Genomic DNA, 12,500 nt, shown 5'->3' on the forward strand with positions numbered 1-12,500 from the left:
CAAACACACACACACACACAAGCACGCGCGACCACTCTCTTTCTCTAAATTGTTCTCTGTCCCTCTCTCTAACTCTAACATCACAAACACACAACTGTGTGAACCACATTTGTTCCTAGTCCTTGTGAGGCAGTCACACACTCCTCTCTCACATTCCTGTAATGACTACATACTGCCACCTTGTGGACATTTAACCAAAATGCACCAATCTGCCTAAAAACCCACCTTTGACCATTGATTCAGTCAGGTAGACAGACATTCATTCTGCCCCACTGCCTTTCTGGGACACAGAGAAACCATGACATCTGTGCCATGGATTTTCACTCTAGTCTAATTTGACTGACATCCTTCCAAACTTCTTCAACTTCTAATCATGCATTCTGTCTTTCATCAAAAACTTTACTTTTAGTCATGCAGACATTGTTCATAGTGCATATTCCTTCTCTTCTCTTCTTGTTCTGACAGGATGAGAAGAATCAGCTGATGACTACTAATGTCTGGCTATGGCAGGTAAGGACCAATCAGCTGATGACTACTAATGTCTGACTATGGCAGGTAAGGACCAATCAGCTGATGACGACTAATGTCTGGCTATGGCAGGTAAGGACCAATCAGTGGATGACTACTAATGTCTGGCTATGCCAGGTAAGGACCAATCAGCTGATGACTACTAATGTCTGACTATGGCAGGTAAGGAGCAATCAGCTGATGACTACTAATGTCTGGCTATGACAGGTAAGGACCAATCAGCTGATGACTACTAATGTCTGACTATGGCAGGTAAGGACCAATCAGCTGATGACTACTAGTGTCTGGCTATGGCAGGTAAGGACCAATCAGCTGATGACTACTAATGTCTGGCTTTGACAGGTAAGGACCAATCAGCTGATGACTACTAATGTCTGGCTATGACAGGTAAGGACCAATCAGCTGATGACTACTAATGTCTGGCTTTGACAGGTAAGGACCAATCAGCTGATGACTACTAATGTCTGGCTATGACAGGTAAGGACCAATCAGCTGATGACTACTAATGTCTGGCTTTGACAGGTAAGGACCAATCAGCTGATGACTACTAATGTCTGGCTTTGACAGGTAAGGACCAATCAGCTGATGACTACTAATGTCTGGCTTTGACAGGTAATGACCAATCAGCTGATGACTACTAATGTCTGGCTTTGACAGGTAATGACCAACAGCAGCATCTCTACTGTAGTTTGAACACAAAAGGCCTCTGTTATTAATGTTGTAATATTAATGCTTCAACAATGTCTTCATAGAGCTTCACTTGTTTCTAGAAGACTTCAATATGGTGTTGTATTTATGTAGCAGTGTTATACAGTTCATGCCTGTATTGGTATTATTGTAATGGTATGTTATAATGTCATGTCATATTGTCATGTTATAATGTTATGTTATAATGTTATGTTGTAAAAGTATGTTATATTGTCATGTTATAGTGTAATGTTATAATGTTATGTTATAATGTTATGTTATAATGTTATGTTGTAAAAGTATGTTATATTGTCATGTTATAGTGTAATGTTATAATGTTATGTTATAATGTTATGTTTTAAAAGTATGTTATAATGTCATGTTATAGTGTAATGTTATAATGTTATGTTATAATGTTATGTTGTAAAAGTATGTTATATTGTCATGTTATAGTGTAATGTTATAATGTTATGTTATAATGTTATGTTATAATGTTATGTTGTAAAAGTATGTTATATTGTCATGTTATAGTGTAATGTTATAATGTTATGTTGTAAAAGTATGTTATATTGTCATGTTATAGTGTAATGTTATAATGTTATGTTATAATGTTATGTTGTAATGTTATGTTGTAAAAGTATGTTATATTGTCATGTTATAGTGTAATGTTATTTTATAATGTTATGTTATATTGTTATGTTACAATGTAATGTTACATTATAATGTAATGGTATATTGTTATGTTATAATGTTATGTTATTTAGTTATGTTATAATGTAATTTTATAATGTTATGTTATATTGTTATGTTATAATGTCATGTTATTTTATAATGTTACGTTGTAATGTAATGTTGTATTGTTATGTTATTTAGTTATGTTATAATGTTATTTTATAATGTCATGTTATTTTATAATGTTATGTTGTAATGTAATGGTGTATTGTTCTGTTATAATGTCATGTTATTTTATAATGTTACTTTGTAATGTAATGGTGTATTGGTATGTTATTTAGTTATGTTATAATGTAATTTTATAATGTCATGTTATTTTATAATGTTACGTTGTAATGTAATGTTGTATTGTTCTGTTATAATGTTATGTTATTTAGTTATGTTATAATGTAATTTTATAACGTAATGGTATATTGTTATGTTATAATGTCATGTTATTTTATAATGTAATTTTATAATGTTATGGTGTATTGTTCTGTTATAATGTAATGTTCTATGTTCTGTAGGAGTGGGTAGATGTGAAGCTCCAGTGGAACCCTGATGAGTATGGAGGAATCACCTCTATCAGAGTTCCCTCTGAAACAATATGGCTGCCAGACATCGTCCTCTATGAGAAGTGAGTCCACACTACTTCCTGCTTCCTATGGGCTCAGCTCTGTGTTTTCAGACTTTCTTTGATACTTTATTGTCCCTGAAAAATCAATGAATGCTTTCTTAGAACCTGCTTTACAGTTTAGATACTTGTAAGACAACTATTCACTCTAATTGATAACATAGTGTATAACATAGTACTTCTGATGACTTTTCTTCCTATTCACTTCATTAATCTTAGCCGGATTAGCATGGAGGTCTATTATAATAATTTATGTTAGCAGGGTTAGCATGGAGGTCTATTATAATAATTTATGTTAGCAGGATTAGAATGGAGGTCTATTATAATCATTAATGTTAGCAGGATTAGCATGGAGGTCTATTATAATCATTCATGTTAGCAGGATTAGCATGGAGGTCTATTATAATCATTCATGTTAGCAGGATTAGCATGGAGGTCTATTATAATCATTCATGTTAGCAGGATTAGCATGGAGGTCTATTATAATCATTCATGTTAGCAGGATTAGCATGGAGGTATATTATAATAATTTATGTTAGCAGGGTTAGCATGGAGGTCTAGTATAATCATTTATGTTAGCAGGATTAGCATGGAGGTCTATTATAATAATTTATGTTAGCAGGATTAGCATAGAGGTCTATTATAATCATTAATGTTAGCCGGATTAGCATGGAGGTCTATTATAATAATTTGTGTTAGCAGGGTTAGAATGGAGGTCTATTATAATCATTCATGTTAGCAGGGTTAGCATGGAGGTCTATTATAATCATTCATGTTAGCAGGATTAGCATGGAGGTCTATTATAATCATTCATGTTAGCAGGATTAGCATGGAGGTCTATTATAATAATTCATGTTAGCAGGATTAGCATGGAGGTCTATTATAATCATTCATGTTAGCAGGGTTAGCATGGAGGTCTATTATAATCATTAATGTTAGCAGGATTAGCATGGAGGTCTATTATAATCATTCATGTTAGCAGGATTAGCATGGAGGTCTATTATAATAATTCATGTTAGCAGGATTAGCATGGAGGTCTATTATAATAATTTGTGTTAGCAGGATTAGCATGGAGGTCTATTATAATCGTTCATGTTAGCAGGGTTAGCATGGAGGTCTATTATAATCATTAATGTTAGCAGGGTTAGCATGGAGGTCTATTATAATCTAGTATCGTTTTAGGACAACCAGCGCTACCACGCAGCATCCTGAAAGGTTCTGCTGGTCCTTTTCAATAGCCTCATCGTCTTTTGTTGTGATCTTTAAAATGTGTCTAACACAACTCACCAACTAACTTCCCCTCCTTCCCTCCCTTCCTTCGTCCCTCCCTCCCATCCCTCCCATCCCTATCCTAACCCCTCCCTCCCTATCCCCCTTACTCACTCACTCACTCCCTCTCCCCCCCTCAGTGCTGATGGGCGTTTCGAGGGCTCTCTGATGACCAAAGCCATCGTGAGGTCAGACGGGACAATCAGGTGGACCCCTCCGGCCAGCTACAAGTCTTCATGCACCATGGACGTCACCTTCTTTCCCTTCGACAGGTGGGACTGACCGCTGGACACACACACACACGAACGCTCACACCCACACAACATACACACATGAACACACACAAGCTTACGCACACATAAACACTAACATGGAAGCACATACACACAGACACACACACACACACACACACTAATCAACCAAACAATCCATCAGTCCTACCTGTCGGACGGGAAGAAGGTGACATCCATGATTATCTCTGTTTTACTATATCACTTTATCCATGATTATCTCTGTTTTACCATATCACTTTATCCATGATTATCTCTGTTTTACTATATCACTTTATCACTATCATTTATAAGATTTGTTGTGTCACTTCTTCTCCTTTATCACTCACTCTCCCCTTCCCTTTGGTTGGCTGGTTGATTGGTTGATTGGTTGATGATTGGTCGATTGGTCAATTGGTAGATTTGTCGATTGGTTGATTTGTTGATTGGTTGATTGGTTTATTGGTTGATTGGTTGATTGAGATGTGACTGGTGTATATTTTTTTGTTAAAAAAACAACATTTTAAAAAGATATATAACTGCTTTGTTACTTTACAATATAAATACTTTAATATAAAGTCAATTTAACAACACAGACAGAACTGCAGTCACCACAGACAGAATGTTTTCCCCTCCCCAATACAGAGAGAACTGCAGTCACCACAGACAGAATATTTTCCCCTCCCCAACACAGACAGAACTGCAGTCACCACAGACAGAATGTTTTCCACTCCCCAACACAGACAGAACTGCAGTCACCACAGACAGAATGTTTTCCCCTCCCCAATACAGACAGAATGTGTTCCCCTCCCCAACACAGACAGAACTGCAGTCACCACAGACAGAATGTTTTCCCCTCCCCAACACAGACAGAATGTTTTCCCCTCCCCAACACAGACAGTACTGCAGTCACCACAGACAGAATGTTTTCACCTCCCCAACACAGACAGAACTGCAGACACCACAGACAGTGTTTTCCCTCCCCAACACAGACAGAACTGCAGTCACCACAGACAGTGTTTTCCCCTCCCATCACAGACAGAACTGCAGTCACCACAGACAGAATGTTTTCCCCTCCCCAACACAGACAGAACTGCTGTCACCACAGACAGAATGTGTTCCCCTCCCCAACACAGACAGAACTGCAGTCACCACAGACAGAATGTTTTCCCCTCCCCAACACAGACATAACTGCAGTCACCACAGACAGAATGTTTTCCCTTCCCCAACACAAACAGAATGTGTTCCCCTCCCCAACACAGACAGAATGTGTTCCCCTCCCCACCACAGACAGAATGTGTTCCCCTCCCCACCACAGACAGAATGTGTTCCCCTCCCCACCACAGACAGAATGTTTTCCCCTACCCACCACAGACAGAATGTGTTCCCCTCCCCAACACAGACAGAACTGCAGTCACCACAGACAGAATGTTTTCCCCTCCCCAACACAGACAGAACTGCAGTCACCACAGACAGAATGTTTTCCCCTCCCCACCACACACAGAATGTTTTCCCCTCCCCAACACAGACAGAATGTGTTCGCCTCCCCACCACAGACAGAATGTGTTCCCCTCCCCACCACAGACAGAATGTGTTCCCCTCCCCACCACAGACAGAATGTTTTCCCCTCCCCAACACAGACAGAACTGCAGTCACCACAGACAGAATGTGTTCCCCTCCCCACCACAGACAGAATGTGTTCCCCTCCCCACCACAGACAGAATGTGTTCCCCTCCCCAACACAGACAGAATGTTTTCCCCTCCCCACCACAGACAGAATGTTTTCCCCTCCCCACCACAGACAGAATGTGTTCCCCTCCCCAACACAGACAGAACTGCAGTCACCACAGACAGAATGTTTTCCCCTCCCCACCACAGACAGAATGTGTTCCCTCCCCACCACAGACAGAATGTGTTCCCCTCCCCACCACAGACAGAATGTGTTCCCCTCCCCAACACAGACAGAACTGCAGTCACCACAGACAGAATGTTTTCCCCTCCCCACCACAGACAGAATGTGTTCCCCTCCCCACCACAGACAGAATGTGTTCCCCTCCCCAACACAGACAGAATGTTTTCCCCTCCCCACCACAGACAGAATGTTTTCCCCTCCCCAACACAGACAGAATGTTTTCCCCTCCCCACCACAGACAGAATGTTTTCCCCTCCCCACCACAGACAGAATGTTTTCCCCTCCCCACCACAGACAGAATGTCTTCCCTCCCCAACACAGACAGAATGTTTTCCCCTCCACACCACAGACAGAATGTTTTCCCCTCCCCACCACAGACAGAATGTGTTCCCCTCCCCAACACAGACAGAATGTGTTCCCCTCCGCAACACAGACAGAACTGCAGTCACCACAGACAGAATGTGTTCCCCTCCCCACCACAGACAGAATGTGTTCCCCTCCCCACCACAGACAGAATGTGTTCCCCTCCCCACCACAGACAGAATGTTTTCCCCTCCCCACCACAGACAGAATGTTTTCCCCTCCCCACCACAGACAGAATGTGTTCCCTCCCCACCACAGACAGAATGTTTTCCCCTCCCCACCACAGACACAATGTGTTCCCCTCCCCACCACAGCAGAATGTTTTCCCCTCCCCACCACAGACAGAATGTTTTCCCCTCCCCACCACAGACAGAATGTTTTCCCCTCCCCAACACAGACAGAACTGCAGTCACCACAGACAGAATGTGTTCCCCTGCCCAACACAGACAGAACTGCAGTCACCATAGACAGAATGTTTTCCCCTCCCCACCACAGACAGAATGTGTTCCCCTCCCCAACACAGACAGAATGTTTTCCCCTCCCCAACACAGACAGAATGTTTTCCCCTCCCCACCACAGACAGAATGTTTTCCCCTCCCCACCACAGACAGAATGTGTTCCCCTCCCCACCACAGACAGAATGTTTTCCCTCCCCACCACAGACAGAATGTGTTCCCCTCCCCACCACAGACAGAATGTTTTCCCCTCCCCACCACAGACAGAATGTGTTCCCCTCCCCACAACAGACAGAATGTGTTCCCCTCCCCACCACAGACAGAATGTGTTCCCCTCCCCAACACAGACAGAATGTTTTCCCCTCCCCACCACAGACAGAATGTTTTCCCCTCCCCACCACAGACAGAATGTGTTCCCCTCCCCAACACAGACAGAATGTGTTCCCCTCCCCAACACAGACAGAACTGCAGTCACCACAGACAGAATGTGTTCCCCTCCCCACCACAGACAGAATGTGTTCCCCTCCCCACCACAGACAGAATGTGTTCCCCTCCCCACCACAGACAGAATGTTTTCCCCTCCCCACCACAGCAGAATGTTTTTCCCTCCCCACCACAGACAGAATGTTTTCCCTCCCCACCACAGACAGAATGTTTTCCCCTCCCCACCACAGACAGAATGTTTTCCCCTCCCCAACACAGACAGAACTGCAGTCACCACAGACAGAATGTGTTCCCCTCCCCACCACAGACAGAATGTGTTCCCACTCCCCACCACAGACAGAATGTGTTCCCCTCCCCACCACAGACAGAATGTGTTCCCCTCCCCACCACAGACAGAATGTGTTCCCCTCCCCAACACAGACAGAATGTTTTCCCCTCCCCACCACAGACAGAATGTTTTCCCCTCCCCACCACAGACAGAATGTGTTCCCCTCCCCAACACAGACAGAACTGCAGTCACCACAGACAGAATGTTTTCCCCTCCCCACCACAGACAGAATGTGTTCCCCTCCCCACCACAGACAGAATGTGTTCCCCTCCCCACCACAGACAGAATGTGTTCCCCTCCCCAACACAGACAGAACTGCAGTCACCACAGACAGAATGTTTTCCCCTCCCCACCACAGACAGAGTGTGTTCCCCTCCCCACCACAGACAGAATGTGTTCCCCTCCCCAACACAGACAGAATGTTTTCCCCTCCCCAACACAGACAGAATGTTTTCCCCTCCCCACCACAGACAGAATGTTTTCCCCTCCCCACCACAGACAGAATGTTTTCCCCTCCCCACCACAGACAGAATGTCTTCCCCTCCCCAACACAGACAGAATGTTTTCCCCTCCCCACCACAGACAGAATGTTTTCCCCTCCCCACCACAGACAGAATGTGTTCCCCTCCCCAACACAGACAGAATGTGTTCCCCTCCGCAACACAGACAGAACTGCAGTCACCACAGACAGAATGTGTTCCCCTCCCCAACACAGACAGAACTGCAGTCACCACAGACAGAATGTGTTCCCCTCCCCACCACAGACAGAATGTGTTCCCCTCCCCACCACAGACAGAATGTGTTCCCCTCCCCACCACAGACAGAATGTTTTCCCCTCCCCACCACAGACAGAATGTTTTCCCCTCCCCACCACAGACAGAATGTGTTCCCCTCCCCACCACAGACAGAATGTTTTCCCCTCCCCACCACAGACAGAATGTGTTCCCCTCCCCACCACAGCAGAATGTTTTCCCCTCCCCACCACAGACAGAATGTTTTCCCCTCCCCACCACAGACAGAATGTTTTCCCCTCCCCAACACAGACAGAACTGCAGTCACCACAGACAGAATGTGTTCCCCTGCCCAACACAGACAGAACTGCAGTCACCATAGACAGAATGTTTTCCCCTCCCCACCACAGACAGAATGTGTTCCCCTCCCCAACACAGACAGAATGTTTTCCCCTCCCCAACACAGACAGAATGTTTTCCCCTCCCCACCACAGACAGAATGTTTTCCCCTCCCCACCACAGACAGAATGTGTTCCCCTCCCCACCACAGACAGAATGTTTTCCCCTCCCCACCACAGACAGAATGTGTTCCCCTCCCCACCACAGACAGAATGTTTTCCCCTCCCCACCACAGACAGAATGTGTTCCCCTCCCCACCACAGACAGAATGTGTTCCCCTCCCCACCACAGACAGAATGTGTTCCCCTCCCCAACACAGACAGAATGTTTTCCCCTCCCCACCACAGACAGAACTGCAGTCACCACAGACAGAATGTGTTCCCCTGCCCACCACAGACAGAATGTGATCCCCTCCCCACCACAGACAGAATGTTTTCCCCTCCCCACCACAGACAGAATGTGTTCCCCTCCCCACCACAGACAGAATGTGTTTCCCTCCCCAACACAGACAGAATGTTTTCCCCTCCCCAACACAGACAGAATGTTTTCCCTCCCCACCACAGACAGAATGTTTTCCCTCCCCACCACAGACAGAATGTTTTCCCCTCCCCAACACAGACAGAATGTGTTCCCCTCCCCAACACAGACAGAATGTGTTCCCCTCCCCAACACAGACAGAATGTTTTCCCTCCCCAACACAGACAGAATGTTTTCCCCTCCCCAACACAGACAGAATGTGTTCCCCTCCCCAACACAGAGAATGTTTTCCCCTCCCCAACACAGACAGAATGTGTTCCCCTCCCCACCACAGACAGTGTGTTCCCCTCCCCACCACAGACAGTGTGTTCCCCTCACCAACACAGACAGAACTGCAGTCACCACAGACAGTGTGTTCCCCTCCCCAACACAGACAGAACTGCTCCATGAAGTTTGGCTCGTGGACCTACGACGGCAACATGGTGGACCTGGTCCTTGTGGACCACTACGTCGACCGTAAGGACTTCTTCGACAACGGTGTGTAGGATTAAAATACTCTTGAAGTAAAACGTCTTGCTACTCCAAAAGCTTCAGAAGTCAAGCAACAAGATACTTGTTCTAACTACAGTAATATCTCACGGGTATACAGTGTATAGAGGGAAACGTAAGGCTGTTTCATTACCAGTTAATACATGTTGGTTAAAGACACCATTTCTACCAGAAACAGCAGGTATCTAACCCGGTTTGTCAGTCTCTTCCCACCACAGTTGATGAAGACGTTAATCAGTATGACAATGTCCTGTCTCTCTATTTTTTGTTTTAAAAAATGTACCTTTATTTAACTGTCAGTTAAGAACTAATTCTTATTTTCAATGACGGCCTAGGAACAGTGGGTTAACTGGTCTAGGAACAGTGGGTTAACTGGTCTAGGAACAGTGGGTTAACTGCTTGTTCAGTTACTAGTCCAACACTCTAACCACTAGGCTACCCTGCCGCAATCATTTAATATGCTGAAGATAGTTTGGGGGAATGTTGTCAGCTCAGGGATTTGAACTTGCAACCTTTCGGTTACTAGTCCAACAATCTAACCACTAGCCTACCCTGCCGTCCCAACTGTCCAATGTGAATGTGATCCCATTATCCAACAACATTAAAGATAACATGCAATCACTGATCCAATTCCCTTACAGGTGAATGGGAGATCCTCAACGCCACCGGCGCCAAGGGCAGCCGACGGGACGGTATCTACTGGTACCCCTTCGTTACCTACTCCTTCATCCTCAAGAGGCTTCCTTTGTTCTACACACTCTTCCTCATCATCCCCTGTCTCGGTCTGTCCTTCCTGACCGTGTTGGTGTTCTACCTCCCGTCTGACGAAGGAGAGAAGCTGTCTCTGTCCACGTCGGTCCTGGTGTCTCTCACCGTGTTCCTCCTCGTCATAGAAGAGATTATACCGTCCTCCTCCAAGGTCAGTGGAGGTCGCTGGGGACTGTCTGTCTGTGGAACACTCTTGAGCCTTTTAAACTACTTTGCCAAGCCGAGCTGTACTACAGGGTCGGCCATTGTTGTTGGTACCGTACTGGAAATGACCATGTGCCAAGAGAAAGGCAGTCCAGTGCGGTTCAGCTTGGCCCTGTAGTGGGAATCAGGTGTTGTTGTTCTTTAGAGATGTGATATCATGAACATGTTATTTATGTATTCATCACCAAGGTGATCCCTCTGATTGGAGAGTACCTCCTCTTCATCATGATCTTCGTCACCTTCTCCATCATCGTCACGGTGTTTGTCATCAACGTCCACCACCGCTCCTCAGCCACCTACCACCCCATGGCCCCCTGGGTAAAAAACCTCTTCCTCCAGAGGCTACCCAGACTGCTTTGCATGAGGGGACACACTGACAGGTACACACACAAACACAACTTCTCTTTTTTCCAGTTTATTACCAATAATTGATTGGGTTGATCTTTTATGATTCAATTCAATAACAAATTAATAAAATCAGATTTTAGAAGATAAAATGAAAATATATTGAGGGAATATAACAACTGTAGTTCAACCCTGATGTGAATAAATAAAGAATAATAATTAGATATTGTTGATGTATATTTTATGATTTTCTTTCATTTAATGGAAAGAGAGAAAGAGAAGTGACTACGTACTTTATTCCTGAATAATCAACGTTGTGATTGTCGTGATTAGTTGTAACTGGTGTAATTGCTAGGTACCACTACCCAGACATTGAGCTGCGTAGCCCAGAGCTGAAGCCCCGCGGAGGTCCAGGGAGGAGGGGGGCGTCGGGCCAGGGCCAAGCCCAGCAGAGAGGCCCTGTCGGGGGGAAGGAGGATGAGAACCATGCCTGGTTGGCCATGCTGGAGAAAGCCACCAACTCAGTACGGTACATCAGCCGTCACATCAAGAAGGAACACTTTATCAGAGAGGTAGGGGTGTGTCTGTGTAACTGTCTGTCTCTATATCTTTTAGTTTTCAGATGGGGAAAAAGTGTCTTATTGTTGAGATCATTCTCTTTTTCCCCCCTCCCTCCCTCCCTCCCTCCCTCCCTCCCTCCCTCCCTCCCTCCCTCCCTCCCTCCCTCCCTCCCTCCCTCCCTCCCTCCCTCCCTCCCTCTCCTCCCTCTCACACTCTCTCTCACACTCTCTCCCCCTCTCTCTCTCTCTCTCTTTCCCTCTCTCTCCCTCCAGGTGGTGCAGGACTGGAAGTTTGTGGCTCAGGTGTTGGACAGGATCTTATTGTGGGTGTTCCTCACTGTCTCCATACTGGGTACCATCCTCATCTTCACTCCAGCCATCACTTTGTACCTGACCACTCCCCCCTTCAACACATAGACCCTATCAGTAGACCCTAACCTCTATAGGCATAATCAGTAGACCCTAACCCCTACACCCTACCACCTACACCCTACAACACATAATCAGTAGACCCTAACCCCTACACCCTACCACCTACACCCTACAACACATAATCAGTAGACCCTAACCCCTACACCCTACCACCTACACCCTACAACACATAATCAGTAGACCCTAACCCCTACACCCTACCACCTACATCAGTACAACCATAATCAGTAGACCCTAACCCCTACACCCTACCACCTACACCCTACAACACATAATCAGTAGACCCTAACCCCTACACCCTACCACCTACACCCTACAACACATAGACCCTACCCCCTACACCCTACAACACATAATCAGTAGACCCTAACCCCTACACCAGGGCTGTTCTATGTCGGTCCTGGTCCTGGTGGGCCCAAACACTTCTGGTTTTCA

General features: G+C 45.3%; 1 protein-coding gene across 2 annotated transcripts in view; it reads left to right on the top strand.

Moving 5' to 3' along the window:
- Positions 1-12,266, top strand: part of LOC112241117 (neuronal acetylcholine receptor subunit non-alpha-3) — a 23,053-nt gene extending 10,787 nt beyond the window's left edge. For both annotated transcript variants that reach the window (XM_042316678.1, XM_042316677.1), the window contains 8 exons: positions 466-510; positions 2,454-2,563; positions 3,970-4,101; positions 9,641-9,744; positions 10,398-10,675; positions 10,918-11,108; positions 11,429-11,645; positions 11,907-12,266. In XM_042316678.1, coding sequence (XP_042172612.1) covers positions 466-510; positions 2,454-2,563; positions 3,970-4,101; positions 9,641-9,744; positions 10,398-10,675; positions 10,918-11,108; positions 11,429-11,645; positions 11,907-12,050 — 1,221 coding nt within the window. In that variant the 3' untranslated portion in view covers positions 12,051-12,266. The remainder of the gene's footprint in view (positions 1-465; positions 511-2,453; positions 2,564-3,969; positions 4,102-9,640; positions 9,745-10,397; positions 10,676-10,917; positions 11,109-11,428; positions 11,646-11,906) is intronic.
- The last annotated feature ends 234 nt before the right edge of the window (positions 12,267-12,500 follow it).

The sequence above is a fragment of the Oncorhynchus tshawytscha genome, unplaced genomic scaffold (genome assembly GCF_018296145.1).
Source record: "Oncorhynchus tshawytscha isolate Ot180627B unplaced genomic scaffold, Otsh_v2.0 Un_contig_1538_pilon_pilon, whole genome shotgun sequence".
Classification (NCBI taxonomy): Eukaryota; Metazoa; Chordata; class Actinopteri; order Salmoniformes; family Salmonidae; genus Oncorhynchus; species Oncorhynchus tshawytscha.